At 47.3% G+C, this 16,408-nt stretch overlaps 1 protein-coding gene across 2 annotated transcripts; it reads left to right on the top strand.

Annotated features, from left to right (window-relative positions):
* Window positions 1-5,242: 5,242 nt before the first annotated feature.
* LOC141176348 (uncharacterized) lies at window positions 5,243-15,520 on the top strand. Of its 2 annotated transcripts, none has more exons than XR_012253140.1 (3): window positions 5,243-5,822; window positions 10,423-10,575; window positions 11,956-15,520. XR_012253140.1 is itself a non-coding variant. In XM_073660295.1 (3 exons), the coding sequence occupies exons 1-3, from the start codon at window positions 5,354-5,356 to the stop codon at window positions 12,168-12,170; spliced, it is 765 nt and encodes a 254-aa protein (XP_073516396.1). In that variant the 5' UTR covers window positions 5,243-5,353; the 3' UTR covers window positions 12,171-15,520. The 2 variants fall into 2 exon arrangements, 1 of the variants encoding a protein (XP_073516396.1); XM_073660295.1 differs by having other exon boundaries at window positions 10,495-10,575.
* The last annotated feature ends 888 nt before the right edge of the window (window positions 15,521-16,408 follow it).

The raw sequence follows: 16,408 nt of genomic DNA, 5'->3' as shown, positions 1-16,408 counted from the left end.
ACGGAGATTTCTGGGTGAGCACCGCTCCAGCTCCGGAAGAGGAAGCATCAACCTCCAGAAAGAACTGTTTGTTGCTATCAGGACTGTGCAACACTGGGGCAGAAGAGAAGGCTGGTTTTAAGGAGAGGAAGGCCTCCTCTGCTTCGGACGGCCATTCCTTAGGATTTGCTCCCTTTCGGGTGAGCGCAGAGATGGGAGCAGTCCGGGAAGAGAAATGTGGGATGAAGTGACGGTAATAGTTGGCGAAGCCCAGGAATCGCTGAATCGCCTTCAACTCCTCCAGACGGGGACACTTTAAGACGGCAGAGACCTTCTCGGGATCCATCTGTAGACCAGTCTTAGAGATAATATAGCCCAGGAATGGAAGGGAGGTCTGCTCGAAGAGGCATTTCTCAAATTTTGCATATAGGTGATTCTGCATGAGCCTAAGCAGGACCTGACGAACATCCCTCCGGTGCGTAGGAAGATCCGGAGAGAAGACCAAGATGTCGTCCAGGTACACCACCACGCAAGAATATAAGAGGTCACGGAAGAGGTTGTTAACTAATTCTTGGAAGATGGCTGGAGCATTACAGAGACCGAAGGGCATCACACGGTATTCATAGTGGCCATCCCGGGTATTGAATGCCGTCTTCCACTCGTCTCCTTGGCGGATCCGGACCAAGTTATACGCCCCATGGTCTGGGTCTCGGCCAACGACAACGGATAAATAAGCCCACGGGGTGGAGTGGCACCGGGTACCAGGTCGATAGGGCAATCATATGGCCTATGAGGTGGTAGTGTCTCTGCTTCCTTTTTGTCAAAGACATCAGCATAGGACCAGTAAGGTGCCGGTAGACCAGGTAAATTAGCCGGAGTAGACGGAGGTCGAACCGGGCGAACCGGGACCAGGCAGGTCTCGTGGCAATCCTGCCCCCAACGGAGCACCTCACCGGATTGCCAATTCAGAATGGGTTCATGTCTCTGTAGCCAGGGTAGACCAAGCAAAAGAGAGTGAGAGAGTCCGGAAAGCACATGGAAGGAGGTCCTCTCTGAGTGCAGCATTCCCACCTGCAGGGTTACGGGCTCAGTGACAAGCAGGATGGTCACCGGAAGGAGTCTTCCATTCACGAAAGAGACTGCCAATGGTTCAGCCAGAGGTTTGGTAGGAATCTGATACTTCTCTACAAGGGACTGGGAAATGAGATTCCCAGCGGCTCCGGAATCCAGATGTGCGGTTTCAAAGAAGCGGTTCTCTCCACAAAAGATAGAGACGGACAAAGTCAAGAACGGAGAGGATTTACTCTTGCCTAGGATGACCTCTCCGAGCGATCCTAGACACTGGAGTATCCCGGCTTCACCGGGCAGGAACGGATCAGATGCTCCTTACTACCACAGTAGAAACAGCTCCCCTCGGCTCGGCGTGTTTCTAGGCGAGACTTGACCATCTTGGTCTGGTCGATCTGCATAGGTTTGGGTGAGCGTGCCCGGGGAGTTGCTGGTTGGGAAGCCGGTTTCTGGAAAACAGGAGCAAGACTAGGAAATCTTCTCTCCCGGGTAGTCTCCTTAGCACATTCTAGGAAACGGATGTCAATCCGGGTAGAAAGTGACACCAGGTCATCCAGGGTGGTAGGAATGTCCTGGCCGGCTAACTCGTCCTTAATCCGACCGGAAAGACCCCCCCAGAAGGTGGACACCAGGGCCTCATTGTCCCAGGCAAGCTCAGAAGCGAGGGTATGGAACTGTATGGCATACTGGCCCACGGTGAGACTCCCTTGGCGGAGACGGAGCAATGAGGAGGCAGTAGAAATCCTTCGTCCGGGTTCATCGAAGACCCTCCGGAAGGCAGTGAGGAAAGCCGGAAGATCGGACACCAGGGAATCCCCTCTCTCCCATAGAGGGTTTAGCCATGCCAATGCTTCCCCGGTGAGGTGAGACATGATGGCCCGGTCGGAGGGAAACTGATGTGCCACAAGTTCAAAGTGCAGCGTGCACTGGTTCAGAAAGCCCCGACATAAGACGGGGTCACCTCCAAAACGAGGAGGCGCAGAAAGGCTGGATGCCGTGGTATTGGTAGGCAGTTACGCTGCCGAAGCGGGTGTCGCTCGGCTCGAGGCGGGCACAGGTGGGACAGACAGCGTGTCCAGGCGAGAGTTGACAGACCGCAGGTAGGTCAGGATGGTTTCCTGTTGGGATCTCTGACGAGAAACCTCTTGGTACAGGTCAGCAAGCGAAGGAGCCTGGGGGCCACCGGGTTCCATGGCCTGTGCAAACTGTTACGGATCCGGGTGGTGGAACCTCTGTGCTGCGGTGCAAGTACGGACCAGAGGGGCCTGACTAGGTATCAACTCGTACCGATCAAGGTCGTACGGCGGCTCAATCGACTCCGTGACCAGGGAGGGACCGAGCAGAGGGACCAGGTGCTACTCTGGGCCAGACCTTGTATGAGAGCAGGTGACTCCCACGGGTCAGAAGGCAGGGACTGACCGGTACAACAGATGAGCACGGCAGGTAACTGCTAGGAGCCTCCAGGTAGGCTGACAGATAGGCACGGCAGGTTACTGGTACGTTCTCCGGAAAGGCAGGCAAGCCAGGACCATAGACAGACTGGCGGATTTGGATCGTGGGCAGACTGTCGGGCTGGAGAGTACACTTGGCAGGCAGAGACAGGGAGTCAGGCTGGCGGGCTGCACTGGTAGTCAGGCTGGCGGACAGGACAGATAATCAGGCTGGCGGACAGGACTGGAAGACAGGCTGGTGGACTGGACTGGTAGTCAGGCTGGTGGACTGGACTGGTAGTCAGGCTCGCGGACTGGACTGGAAGTCAGGCTCGCGGACTGGACTGGTAGTCAGGCTGGCGGACTGGACTGGTAGTCAGGCTGGCGGACTGGACTGGTAGTCAGGCTGGCGAACTGGTAGTCAGGCTGGCGGACTGAACTGGTAGACAGGCTGGCGGACAGGACTGGTAGTCAGGCTGGCGGACTGGACTGGTAGTCAGGCTGGCGGACTGGACTGGTAGTCAGGCTGGCGGACTGGACTGGTAGTCAGGCTGGCGGACTGGACTGGTAGTCAGGCTGGCGGACAGGACTGGTAGTCAGGCTAGCAGCGGGACCTGAGGGCTGAAGCAGAGTTTAGGACACAAAGCTACAACCTTCCACGGGCACCTCCATTTTGGAGGAGGTGCCTTTTATATGAGAGGTAATCCAGCCATTGCGCCCTAAGCAAAGTGCCCAGGAAGCTGGGCGCGCCGGCAGCAGCAGGAGCGCCGGGGGACGCCGGGCGGGGAGCGTGGCGGTAAGAGGGACGACATCTCTGCCTGCCAGGGGGCAGAGATGCCGATACTACAGTGATGTAGCTGCAAGTCTCTGGAGCACCTGGATGTCAGCGCTGTTAGTAGTAGGGAACAACAAGCATTACTAGGATTGTGGTGAACTACAACTCTCAGCATGCCCTGGAACCTTTTACTTTTTCTAAACTAAGACTCTGATGATCTCTGGCTCTTATGTTGGCCATGATGGGGGCTGTAGTACAAGAGCTACAGGGGACACAGACATTGTCAGCTATTGGTGGCAGAGCAACTGGGAAACTACAAGTCCCAGCATTGTTCGCAGTCAGGAATAAGCTGTAGATCTGCACAGGTAAACTACAAGTCCTAGCTGGATGTAGACAATCGTTAGTATTACAAGGTCCACACAGAGGGGACTACAAGTCCCAGCAGGACGTAGACAATCCTTAGTATTACAAGGTCCACACAGAGGGGACTACAAGTCCCAGCAGGACGTAGACAATCCTTAGTATTACAAGGTCCACACAGAGGGGACTACAAGCCCCAGCAGGACGTAGACAATCCTTAGTATTACAAGGTCCACACAGAGGGGACTACAAGTCCCAGCAGGATGTAGACAATCCTCAGTATTACAAGGTCTGCACAGAGAGGACCACAAGTCCCAGCAGGACATAGACAATCCTTAGTATTACAAGGTCTGCACAGAGGGGACTACAAGTCCCAGCAGGATGTAGACAATCCTTAGTATTACAAGGTCCACACAGAGGGGACTACAAGTCCCAGCAGGATGTAGACAATCCTCAGTATTACAAGGTCTGCACAGAGAGGACCACAAGTCCCAGCAGGACATAGACAATCCTTAGTATTACAAGGTCTGCACAGAGGGGACTACAAGTCCCAGCAGGATGTAGACAATCCTTAGTATTACAAGGTCCACACAGAGGGGACTACAAGTTCCAGCAGGACGTAGACAATCCTTAGTATTACAAGGTCTGCACAGAGGGGACCACAAGTCCCAGCAAGAGGTACACAATCCTTAGTATTACAAGGTCTGCACAGAGGGGACTACAAGTCACAGCAGGATGTAGACAATCCTTAATATTACAAGGTCTGCACGGAGGGGACTACAAGTCCCAGCAGGATGTAGATAATCCTCAGTATTACAAGGTCTGCACAGAGAGGACCACAAGTCCCAGCAGGATGTAGACAATCCTTAGTATTACAAGGTCTGCACAGAGGGGACTACAAGTTCCAGCAGGATGTACACAATCCTTAGTATTACAAGGTCTGCACAGAGGGGACCACAAGTCCCAGCAGGATGTAGACAATCGTTAGTATTACAAGGTCCACACAGAGGGGACCACAAGTCCCAGCAGGATGTAGACAATCGTTAGTATTACAAGGTCTGCACAGAGGAGACTACAAGTCCCAGCAGGATGTAGACAATCCTTAGTATTACAAGGTCCACACAGAGGGGACTACAAGTTCCAGCAGGATGTACACAATCCTTAGTATTACAAGATCTGCACAGAGGGGACCACAAGTCCCAGCAGGATGTAGACAATCGTTAGTATTACAAGGTCCACACAGAGGGGACTACAAGTCCCAGCAGGATGTAGACAATCCTCAGTATTACAAGGTCCACACAGAGGGGACTACAAGTCCCAGCAGGATGTAGACAATCCTTAGTATTACAAGGTCTGCACAGAGGGGACCACAAGTCCCAGCAGGATGTAGACAATCCTTAGTATTACAAGGTCTGCACAGAGGGGACTACAAGTCCCAGCAGGATGTAGACAATCCTTAGTATTACAAGGTCTGCACGGAGGGGACTACAAGTCCCAGCATGCTACCTGGAGCTTCTGCATTGTCCTTGCAGCCATGCTGGGAGTTGTAGTCCCAGAAGCAGCTGGAGTAGAGCAGGGCAGGAGCGGTGGACGCCCAGGGCTGGGAGTGCCTCCTAATTTATGCAGATGAGCAGTGGGAGGAGACGCAGGTGAGTCAGTGAGCTCAGGTGAATGGCGGCGGCGGCCCCGGCTCCTGAGCAGCAGAGATGTCTCCGGGTCGGCCGCGGAGGTTGGTCGGCCGATGCCCTCTGTTCTTCCTCCTGGCAGTGAGCTTCGATGTCCTGGGCTTCGGCCTCATCCTCTCCGGCATCTTCGCGGAGCTGGAGCTGAACGGCCGCAGCTTCGGGGAGTTCCTGATCTACGGCGGCGGGATCCTGCTCTTCTTCAGCCTCCTGTGGTGGCTGGCCTGGTACTCCCTCAACCTGGAGGTCTCCATAGAGGAGCTGATGAAGGACCCCCTAGACGCCCCCAAGAAGAGGCACCTGGTGCAGCTGGCGAGGAAAGTCTCCAAGAGCTTCTCCAAGAGGAGCCGGAGGAAAGCGGAGGGAGCGCCCGACAGCCCCTCCTGTGCCGCTGCCGTCCCGACTACGTCTGTCTTCATCAACCACAGCTTCAGCGGTCACCTGGACGCCTCCACACCTGGGGGGAAAGCGCTGGAGCTCAAGGCTGTGAGCGGTGGAGGGGGACAGGTGGACAGGCTGGTGTAACAGGTGAGGCTGGGCGATCCTCCTCCTATTTCTGACACCTTTCTCAGCTTCTACTGCTGTCTGACAACCAATGTGGCCGCCTGAGGTCTTCTACTCTCTCCCAGGTGATGGAAGCAGGTCTAAGCGATCTGATCTTAGGGATGTGGCTGACAACCACTTTGCAAATTGTCAAAGTAGACATGTTGGTTGTCAGACTACTGAATGGCATTTGGATCTATCAGGACCTGATGGCTTAAAGGGGTAGTCTACTAATGTTTTGTTAACCCTTTTGCCGAGTATACTCGGCCGAGCACCGAGTAGTTACAGCGTGCTCGGCCATTAAGTTTTCGTCGAGCCGTGAACATGATTTGCAACTGTTTGATCATTGGTATCATATCAGTGGGGGTCTAATCCCCTGATTTCGGCTTCCTGTAGTTTTCAGGACAGCACAGCGCCACAAACGGTAGTGGCCGTTCTCGGTACTGCAGCTCAGCTCCTGTTGAAGTGAATGCGATCTGAGCTGCAGTACCGAGAACGGCCACTATATAGTGTATGGCGCTGTGCTGTTTTGGCTCCATTTACTGTGTATATAAGGCCATTGATGGAGCAGAAAACTTACGGAATATTGAAGAGATTTGGACCCCAACTGATCTGATATTTTAAGCCTGAAAAACCCCTTTAAACCAGAAATTGCAGCTTAGCAAATGGTCAGACCCTTTTGGGAGTAGAAAGGGCTTCTTTTTTTTTTTCTTTTTTTTTTTTTTTTTGCAGCCAGGCAATAAAAACTCTTAATAGATTATGTTGGGTGGAAGAAGGATTGAGCATGTTGAATATCGGCATGCCCACTCCTTTTGTTCACAATGGTGGTACGCAAGCACAACAGGAGTCCTAATTTAAATCACATGCATGCTCAGTCCAACTGAATGTTCATGTGCATTGGGGGTGGAATAGCTGTTGACCCGCTTTCAGTAGCCAAGTGTATGGCTAGCCTCGTACACCCCCCCCCCCCCGTTCCTGAACGGTAGACCGCTATAGATCGGTGGGAGTCCAACTCCCAGGCATAATGATCTGTGGAGGTCTTATCCTGGACCCCTAGCTGTTTCCATGTGTTATAGACTCTACTGAAATCCATTATCTGGCATCACTAGGGGGGGTGGTCTGTCATCTTTGGGTGAACTTTTTTTTCTCGTAGTTGCTGGGGTACTACAAGTCTCAGCACAACACAACATGCAAGAATTACAGCTCCGGCATTTCCGGCATACTCCCGCCGCGGGATGACTTCTTCGTCTGGCCTCGTGTCCTTGGTTTTTAGCAACTCTGGAATGTGTTTGGGTAATAGAGAGTGTTGGCTTATAGGGCTCCATTTATCCAATATTGCAACGTCGCCACCTCTGGTGAGAAAGGAATGAAAAACAGACTGCTGGTTTGGGAAATAGTCACAGCATTTGTCCTCCTCCATGAGTCAAAAATTTAACAAGAAGTCCGTCAGTGTTTTTTTTTTTTTTTTTTGCTAGTAAAGAAATGCTAAAATGGGCAGAGGGGAGATAAATGTCCCTGGTGTGGACTGGAGACGTCCTGTCTGTTTCAGGGGTGACGCAGACTGGACGTCTCCAGGGACATCATATTGAAATGCAATAATTCTCTTCTATCTCTAATCTCTATCTCTAATCTCTAATCTCTAATCTCTATCTCTAATCTCTATCTCTAATCTCTATCTCTAATCTCTATCTCTAATCTCTATCTCTAATCTCTATCTCTAATCTCTATCTCTAATCTCTATCTCTAATCTCTATCTCTAATCTCTAATCTCCCACAGAAACGTGATATCAACCTGAATTATGGCTGTATATTAGTTGCGTTTGATGTCTAGGATTCAGAAAGTATGCAATGCGAATTGTAGATTTTTGCAAACAATCGCTCCCTTATCTAATCGTATCCCTTTTTTGGTTTTATATGGTTTTTACCTTTTTATGTAGGTGTGTATATTCTCACTTTTTGAGCACTGTACGATTTTTTTTTTTTTTTTAATATATTAAATCTAAAATTTTTAAGTTTGTTCCTTGCTGCTCTAAAACGTACCCACAACCTTGAAGAGGGAGAGTGTAAGCCTGGTTGTGTTACTTGTTGGGTGTGCCTGTGTCCTAGTGTGTTACTTGTTGGGTGTGCCTGTGTCCTAGTGTGTTACCTGTTGGGCGTGCCTGTGTCCCAGTGTGTTATTTGCGGTGTGTGACGCGGACTCCCCTTTTGCAGTCACATAGAAGTCAAGTGGGCGGAGTTTGACACCCTGCTTTACATTTCTGTATAATTTCAATCTGTGCATGGTCCAGGGCATCTGAGGATACAGATGGGTGGTGCCAAAATCAGCTGAACCAGCAGGTTTGCCATATACTTTGCATATAATGAGGCCCCATACCCTTCTTCAGGGCGGGGAGCCTCCCTAAATTCATATGTAAATCCCAAAATCCATGACCACTTGCACAGATGGTCCACTCTGTGACCCGCCTGAAAAAAGAGCTAAAAAGAACGAACATATGCGCCGTAGTGTAAAAAGGAGTGATTGTCCGGTCTTTTGGAGCTTCTTTTATCTGCTTCTGGTTTCCAAAGACACAGAGTGTTTAGAAGACGTAACTGCTCCGTTCTTCAGGTGGTTTCCACTTTGTAAGCGGCTCACGAATTTATTCAATAGAAGTTTCCAAAATAAAAAAAAAAAAAGCCAGAGACCAAAGATGCCGATGTGTCCTGAAGCATCGTCTTCCTGAAAAAAAAAAAAAGTACCGGGTTCGCACACGTCTAACACGTCCCGCGTGATTGTGGCAGCTTTTATGTATAAAGCACAAGGACACGTTGTGCTGGGAGCGCAAATCGCTGACGCTGGAGTCGTAGCTGGCTGGACGGCTTCTCCGAATATGAGATGTGCGCTCCACCCAAACACATCAGATGAACTTGCTCTGATTGTCTGACCTAAAACATGTATCGCCAAGCCACTGATGTGAGATTGTAGGGGGCCGACCGCCCACTCCCACCCAGCTCACGTGTGCATGGATAAAAGTGGTGGTCGAACGTGTGCAGCTAGTCCTTTCAGTGTGTGTGACCGATATGGAACATGCAAGCAATGAGATGCCTACAATAGCCTCTGCGTGTTTTGCCGGCTTGCCTGCGCTGGCACCCCTTTTCTTTGCCTTTTCTGGCTGGCGCCCCTTTTCTTTGCCTTTTCTGGCTGGCGCCCCTTTTCTTTGCCTTTTCTGGCTGGCGCCCCTTTTCTTTGCCTTTTCTGGCTGGCGCCCCTTTTCTTTGCCTTTTCTGGCTGGCGCCCCTTTTTTTGCCTTTTCTGGCTGGCGCCCCTTTTTTTGCCTTTTCTGGCTGGCGCCCCTTTTTTTGCCTTTTCTGGCTGGCGCCCCTTTTTTTGCCTTTTCTGGCTGGCGCCCCTTTTTTTGCCTTTTCTGGCTGGCGCCCCTTTTTTTGCCTTTTCTGGCTGGCGCCCCTTTTTTTGCCTTTTCTGGCTGGCGCCCCTTTTTTTGCCTTTTCTGGCTGGCGCCCCTTTTTTTGCCTTTTCTGGCTGGCGCCCCTTTTTTTGCCTTTTCTGGCTGGCGCCCCTTTTTTTGCCTTTTCTGGCTGGCGCCCCTTTTTTTGCCTTTTCTGGCTGGCGCCCCTTTTTTTTTTTTTGCCTTTTCTGGCTGGCGCCCCTTTTTTTTTTTTGCCTTTTCTGGCTGGCGCCCCTTTTTTTTTTTTTGCCTTTTCTGGCTGGCGCCCCTTTTTTTTTTGCCTTTTCTGGCTGGCGCCCCTTTTTTTTTTGCCTTTGCTGGCTGGCGCCCCTTTTTTTGCCTTTTCTGGCTGGCTGGCTCGCCATACTTCTGTTGCTATTAGATTTGCAGTGAGAGGTGATCGGCCATGAATCTTGTGTGTGAGCTCTCGAGGGAACAGGTCACATCACATATGGAAAGTAGTTAACATACTTGCTGTCCATTTCCATTTTAACCCCCGTTTGACTGCTGAACCTAATTTGCCTGCAATTAGCCTGGAAAATGAGTCTGAGTGTTGCTGCACTGTTACTGCGCGCCTGGACCTGGCTCATACTTTGTCGGTAATTGAGATTATTAGATCGGGGGAAAGGTTCCCATAACTGATAACAGATGGCACTGGCTGCTGCGGCTACTAGTTCAACTATCCCTAATGAAAACGCCACTCCAAATATCAGATATGGCCCATGGGCAAGAGAGGTGATGATGTATCTAGAATAAAGTGACCACAGTCTCCTACATCCAACCCTGCAGGATTGGAAATATCTATTCCTGTGGGTGCCTGTAGGGGCTCTATGGAGCCAGTGAACACAGAAAGATCGGGTGGAGGATTCGAAGAGACTTCCAAGAAATGGCAAAAAGCGTTGTGAATTCCTTTGTTTTGGTGGGGAAAGAAGGTGACTTCACGTCGTCCCAGCCAAACCCCATCTCCCACACCTTCATCCCGTTTTTTTTCAATTGTTCGCCAGATGCCATTTTGCTTATTTCTAAAGGGAGGGCTGGGAATTCTTTCCCTCCCCTCAATCTGGTCCTCTTCGCGAATTTCCTCTGGCCTCTACTTCTCCACAGCACGTGACATCCTATTCCTCCATCTTCTCTCTGCGTAGGGATTTCCGACTAGGTCTATAAAGTTGCAGTGAACGTGTTTCGCACAAGGTGCTAAGTCTAACCTTTCACAGAGAGCGAGAGGACATCACAGGCCATGGAGAAGGAGAGGCTGGAGAACATTGCACGGAGGACCAGACGAGGCTACAGGACAGGTGAGCAGTAACTTTTTTTTGTACCCAGAGGTAGATCCGCTCATCACTACTTTCTTAGTGCAAACGTCAAATGTGCCCACATAACAAGACTAAAATGTGGTATGTTGTCCGATTTGGGCTAGCCCTTATCCTAAATGGACACCCAATGGAAACTTTAGATTTTAGAGGTGGGGCAAATATTCAACAGCACCTACTGGAATCATTAAGTGGATTCTCCAGATTGTCTGTCTGATACACCCACATACTTATCTTGGGCTTCGGAGTACCCAATAAGGGAGGGCACAGGAGAAAGCTTCATCCATAGGTAAACTAGGAAACTCGTACTTCCCTTTGGCATTTGTAGGGGGAAGACATAGCGTACAGGAGAAAGCTTCTCCCACAGGTAGAAGGATATGAAACGCGTACTTCCATTTGGCAACTGGATACCCAATAAGGGAGGACATAAAGCACAGGTAGAAGAATATGAAACATGTACTTCCCTTTGGCATTTGTGTATCCAATAGGGGAGGACATAGCGTACAGGAGAAACCTTCTCCCACAGGTAGAAGGATATGAAACATGTACTTCCCTTTGGCATTTGTGTATCCAATAGGGGAGGACATAGCGTACAGGAGAAAGCTTCTCCCACAGGTAGGATATGAAATGTGTACTTCCATTTGGCAACTGGATACCAAATAAGGGAGGACATAAAGCACAGGTAGAAGAATATGAAACATGTACTTCCCTTTGGCATTTGTGTGTCCAATAGGGGAGGACATAGCGTACAGGAGAAAGCTTAACCCACTGGTAGGATATGAAACGCATACTACCATTTGGCAGCTGAGTATCCAATAAGGGAGGACATAAAGCACAGGTAGAATATGAAACATGTACTTCCCTTTGGCATTTGTGTATCCAATAAGGGAGGACATAGTGTACAGGAGAAAGCTTAACCCACTGGTAGGATATGAAACGCATACTACCATTTGGCAGCTGAGTATCCAATAAGGAAGGACATAAAGCACAGGTAGAATATGAAACATGTACTTCCCTTTGGCATTTGTGTATCCAATAAGGGAGGACATAGTGTACAGGAGAAAGCTTAACCCACTGGTAGAATATGAAAAGCATACTTCCATTTGTCAGCTGAGTACCCAATAAGGGAGGACATAGCACACAATAGAAAGCTTCACCCAGAGATCGAAGAATATGAAATATCTACTCTACCCTAAGGCATGATGGATGGAAATGTAAAAAAAAAAATAAAGGAGCAGTAATTTCTTGAATGACTCCTGTAGCATTGATATTAATAACTATGTCTGGAGTTGCCCTTTTAATCCTCTCACTTTCATCACTGTATTGTATGTTTTTTTTTTTTGTTTTGTTTTTTCTTCTCATCAGGTTGGAAGATGCGGAACATTTCAGGAAACTTGGCTGGCCAAACCATTTCCACTGTGAAGAGAAGCTCCACGGCGTCCAGCCTTTTCCCGAACTCCTCTTCTGACGCTCTGCCTAATCTTTTATGCGATGAGACTGTAGTATATATTTTATATAATGTACAGACACTATTTACAGTCACGCACTGGATGTCGTATTTTATTATAAAGTGTTATTGACCTCAGCTTTTTTTTTTTTCTCTGCCCCCATTGTATTGGCAACATTTTCTTTTAATTTTATTGAAGCCAATGGGGTCACATTGGGGGTGGGGGGGGAATTTTTTTTCTTTGTTGCTGGTTCTTCTTTTTAGAATGTTTACAATGTAATTTTTTTTTTCCAATATCAGTGTTTTTCCTTGGACATTTTTTCCCCCCTTTTTTTTTTTTTTGGCAAACAGGATCTAGAAGTTTAAGTCTTCGTGCTTTTTCCGGATTTTTTTTTTTCTACTCACACTCCTAGCGCAATAAATGTCTGTGAATTAACCAGGAGTTCTTGTTTCTCAATTGTAGAAAGTGGTTTTTTTTTTTTTTGTTTTTTTTTTTGCTTTCCTTGCATTTTCAGGACCGTGTGAGAGTTGAGGGGGGCAATGCCTTCCTTCACCTGGGGCAAAAAATTGTTTGTATCTAAAACCCTGGGCTGAGGCTGAAGCATATTCTTCATCTGATTCCATTGTATCCAAATTAAAAGGGTGTAACTAGAGTATTGTTGGCCAACTTGCTTCTCATGCTTTAGCAACGCTGCCTCAATCTATGAATAATATCCCCTTCTGTGCCTCCATATTATGGTAATGTTTCTGCTTCATGTCCCATTTGTTGCCATAAACGCCACCACCACCTAAAATTTTTCACTTTTAAGGGACTTTGATGCACCCACGGCATGACCATGAATTGGCGATTCGTTACACCCCCTCAATTTGAATCTTTGAGACTTCCCTAGCTTGTGATGGACAGTGCTTGCTTGTGACCTGAGTATGTGTACAGTTTCTGGGTGCATTCTTCTCCCTGGCTCTCTTGCTAATCTTCCGAGTGCTAATGTTTATACAGAGTAGAACCAAGGAGAGAAAGAACAACACCTGTGTGCACATGGTGGCCAGAATAGCCAGTATCAGTGCACATACAAGCGCTGTCCATCACAAACTACGGCAGTCCCAAAGATACAAATTAACAGGGCTTAACGGGTCACCCAGCATAGGGCACCGCCATGGGTACGCCGACAGCCCCATCACTTGCATATGGATTAAAAGTTATTTTCACAAGCACTGTACACTATATCAGAGACAGGACTAGAATGATTTATATTTTTATAGGGGTTAAGTCCCCTATATCACGGCATAGTTTTTCACTCTCTAAAATGACTTTTAGACTGATTACCTTTAAAGAATGTTTACGTTTGCCTGGAGATGTTTTGTTTTTTCAACATATTGAAGGGGGTTTTCTTCAATGAACACAACTAATCCTAAAAAATGTAGTCTTGCATCACCCTTTTTTTTTTCTCTCCACTGTGGTGACGCTCCTGCACAGAGAGCTACAGCCGGCTCCTACAACCTAAACAGAGTTGTACCTCAGTGACTGAGAACCCTGTGAAGAGGAATAATTATTTTTGGGATCGGGGGAAGGGGGGAATCCCAAATGTTGGACTCCCAGCAATCCTTAAATGATGGAATATGCTAGTGATACACCATCAGTTACAGAGATAGGAATACACCTTTAAGACTACTTTGCTTGGCCACGGTCACAGATCCATTTAAAGCATCACGCTGACAACTGGTAAATAGATTATGACTACATTTGTGCTGAACATTGTCTCTTGATTTTAGTCACTGAGAGCATTATATCACTCGCTATAAAGCAATGCCGCTTCCTGTGAATTATACTTGGCAGGGTAGAAGAGATACAAGCACACCACTTATAAAATATAGGCTCCGATGCTGACTGAGCCCCCCATCTTCTCTTTTAAGGAGACCTGCAGTCTATAGAAACATTTACTTAATTCATTATGTAATAAATTCTGCAGCTTTGCTTCCATTCATTGACAACATGTATATAACTGTTTATATGCAGAGAGTGAAGATGTGTCCTTGGCATGGTCCTGCTCACAAAAAAATCTGTATATACAGTGCATTGTGTTTGGCCCCCTTGAACTTTTCTACCTTTTGCCACATTTCTGGCTTCAAACATAAAGATATAAAATGCTAAATTTTTTGGGAAGAATCAACAAGTGGGACGAAATTTATTGGATATTTTAAACTTTTTTAACAAATTAAAAACTGAAAAGTGGGGCGTGCAATATTATTCGGCCCCCTTGAGTTAATACTTTGTAGCGCCACCTTTTGCTGCGATTACAGCTGCAGGTCGCTTGGGGTATGTCTCTATCAGTTTTGCACATCGAGAGGCTGAAATTCTCGCCCGTTCTTCCTTGCGCTCGTTGAGGTTGGATGGAGGGCGTTTGTGAACAGCAGTTTTCAGCTCTTTCCACAGATTCTCGATTGGATTCAGGTCTGGACTTTGACTTGGCCATTCTAACACCTGGATACGTTTATTTTTGAACCATTCCATTGTAGATTTTGCTTTATGTTTGGGATCGTTGTCTTGTTGGAAGATAAATCTCCGTCCCAGTCTCAGGTCTTTTGCAGACTCCCAACAGGTTTTCTTCCAGAACGGTCCTGTATTTGGCTCCGTCCATATTCCCATCAATTTTAATCATCTTCCCTGTCCCTGCTGAAGAAAAGCAGGCCCAAACCATGATGCTGCCACCACCATGTTTGACAGTGGGGATGGTGTTTTGAAGGTGATGAGCTGTGTTGCTTTTACGCCAAACATATCGTTTTGCATTGTGGCTAAAAAGTTTGATTTTGGTTTCATCTGAGCAGAGCACCTTATTCCACATGTTTGGTGTCTCCCAGGTGGCTTGTGGCAAACTTCAAACAAGACTTTTTATGGATATCTTTGAGAAATGGCTTTCTTCTTGCCACTCTTCCATAAAGCCCAGATTTGTGCAGTGTACGCCTGATTGTTGTCCTATGGACAGACTCTCCCACCTCAGCTGTAGATCTCTGCAGTTCATCCAGAGTGATCATGGGTCTTTTGGCTGCATCTCTGATCAGTCTTCTCCTTGTTCGAGATGAAAGTTTAGAGGGACGGCCGGTTCTTGGTAGATTTACAGTGGTCTGATACTCCTTCCATTTCAATATGATCGCTTGCACAGTGCTCCTTGAGATGTTTAAAACTTGGGAAATCTTTTTGTATCCAAATCCAGCTTTTAACTTTGCCACAACAGTATCTCAGACGTGCCTGGTGTGTTCCTTGGTCTTCATGATGCTCTCTGCACTTGAAACAGAAGCCTGAGACTCTCACAGAGCAGAGACCCCTGAGACTCTCACAGAGCAGAGACCCCTGAGACTCTCACAGAGCAGGTGCATTTATAAGGAGACTTGATTACACACAGGTGGATCCTATTTATGATTACCAGTCATTTAGGAGAACATCGGATCCTTCAGAGATCCGCACTCAACTTCTGCACTGAAAGTAAAGGGGCCGAATAATATTGTCGCCCCACTTTTCAGTTTTTAATTAGTTAAAAAATTTTTAAAATATCCAATAAATTTCGTTCCACTTCACGTTTGTGTCCCACTTGTTGTTGATTCTTCCCCCAAAAATTAGAATTTTATATCTTTGTTTGAAGCCAGAAATGAGGCAAAAGGTAGAAAAGTTCAAGGGGCGCAAATACTTAATCAATGTACTGTGTGTGTGTGTGTATATGTATATGTATATGTGTATATATATGTGTATATATATATATATATATATATATATATATATATATATATATATATATATATATATATATATATATATACCATTGGTGACTATTTGATTGCATCTTTCATGTGGACTAATAATGATATCTCCATGTCAACGGAAACTGAGCCATACCAATCGGTACATGTTACAAAGACAGTCAGCAGGCCCTCATAAACTTCATTATATGGTTGGTCCCATGTATTCTGCTCATAACAGAAAAGGTAGTCGGCACTCCGTTCTTTAGAGGTGCATGTGAAGTTATCATAATGAATAAAAAGCACTCACGTGTTGGTAATAACTTCATTTATTTCTTACAATCCAATCAAGACGTTTCAGCCCATCCCAGGCTTTTGTCAATTTTTATCCATGTATTCTGCTGCCTTCCAGCACATCTTCAACTCCCACCAGATCTCATAGTGCCCCAAAATAATAAGTGACAACTATCGCACAGTTTACTTGCCAAGTCATGTTTCTAATGATGATATTGCAGTTATCCCATCAACCTCATAAGCAGAATTTAATAACGTCTCATTCTAGCTATCAGGGAGCTGGAAAGTTATTGAAACTACTACACAACCAAACACTAACAAATCCTCTTTTTTTTGGTCACGCCATGG

This window comes from Phyllobates terribilis, unplaced genomic scaffold (assembly GCF_046119375.1).
Source record: "Phyllobates terribilis strain yellow unplaced genomic scaffold, ASM4611937v1 Scaffold_25__1_contigs__length_18738178, whole genome shotgun sequence".
NCBI classification, from domain to species: domain Eukaryota; kingdom Metazoa; phylum Chordata; class Amphibia; order Anura; family Dendrobatidae; genus Phyllobates; species Phyllobates terribilis.
Note: the sequence above shows the minus strand (reverse complement) of the source record. Positions and strands in the feature narration are given on the sequence as shown.

What these genes read in the sequence shown, in the direction of transcription:
- LOC141176348 (XM_073660295.1), top strand. Translation starts at nt 5,354, where the DNA reads ATGCCCTCTGTTCTTCCTCCTGGCAGTGAGCTTCGATGTCCTGGGCTT. An exon ending in TGGACAGGCTGGTGTAACAG is followed by an intron (nt 5,823 to 10,494) that starts GTGAGGCTGGGC and finishes AACCTTTCACAG; the next exon opens with AGAGCGAGAGGACATCACAG. An exon ending in CAGACGAGGCTACAGGACAG is followed by an intron (nt 10,576 to 11,955) that starts GTGAGCAGTAAC and finishes TCTTCTCATCAG; the next exon opens with GTTGGAAGATGCGGAACATT.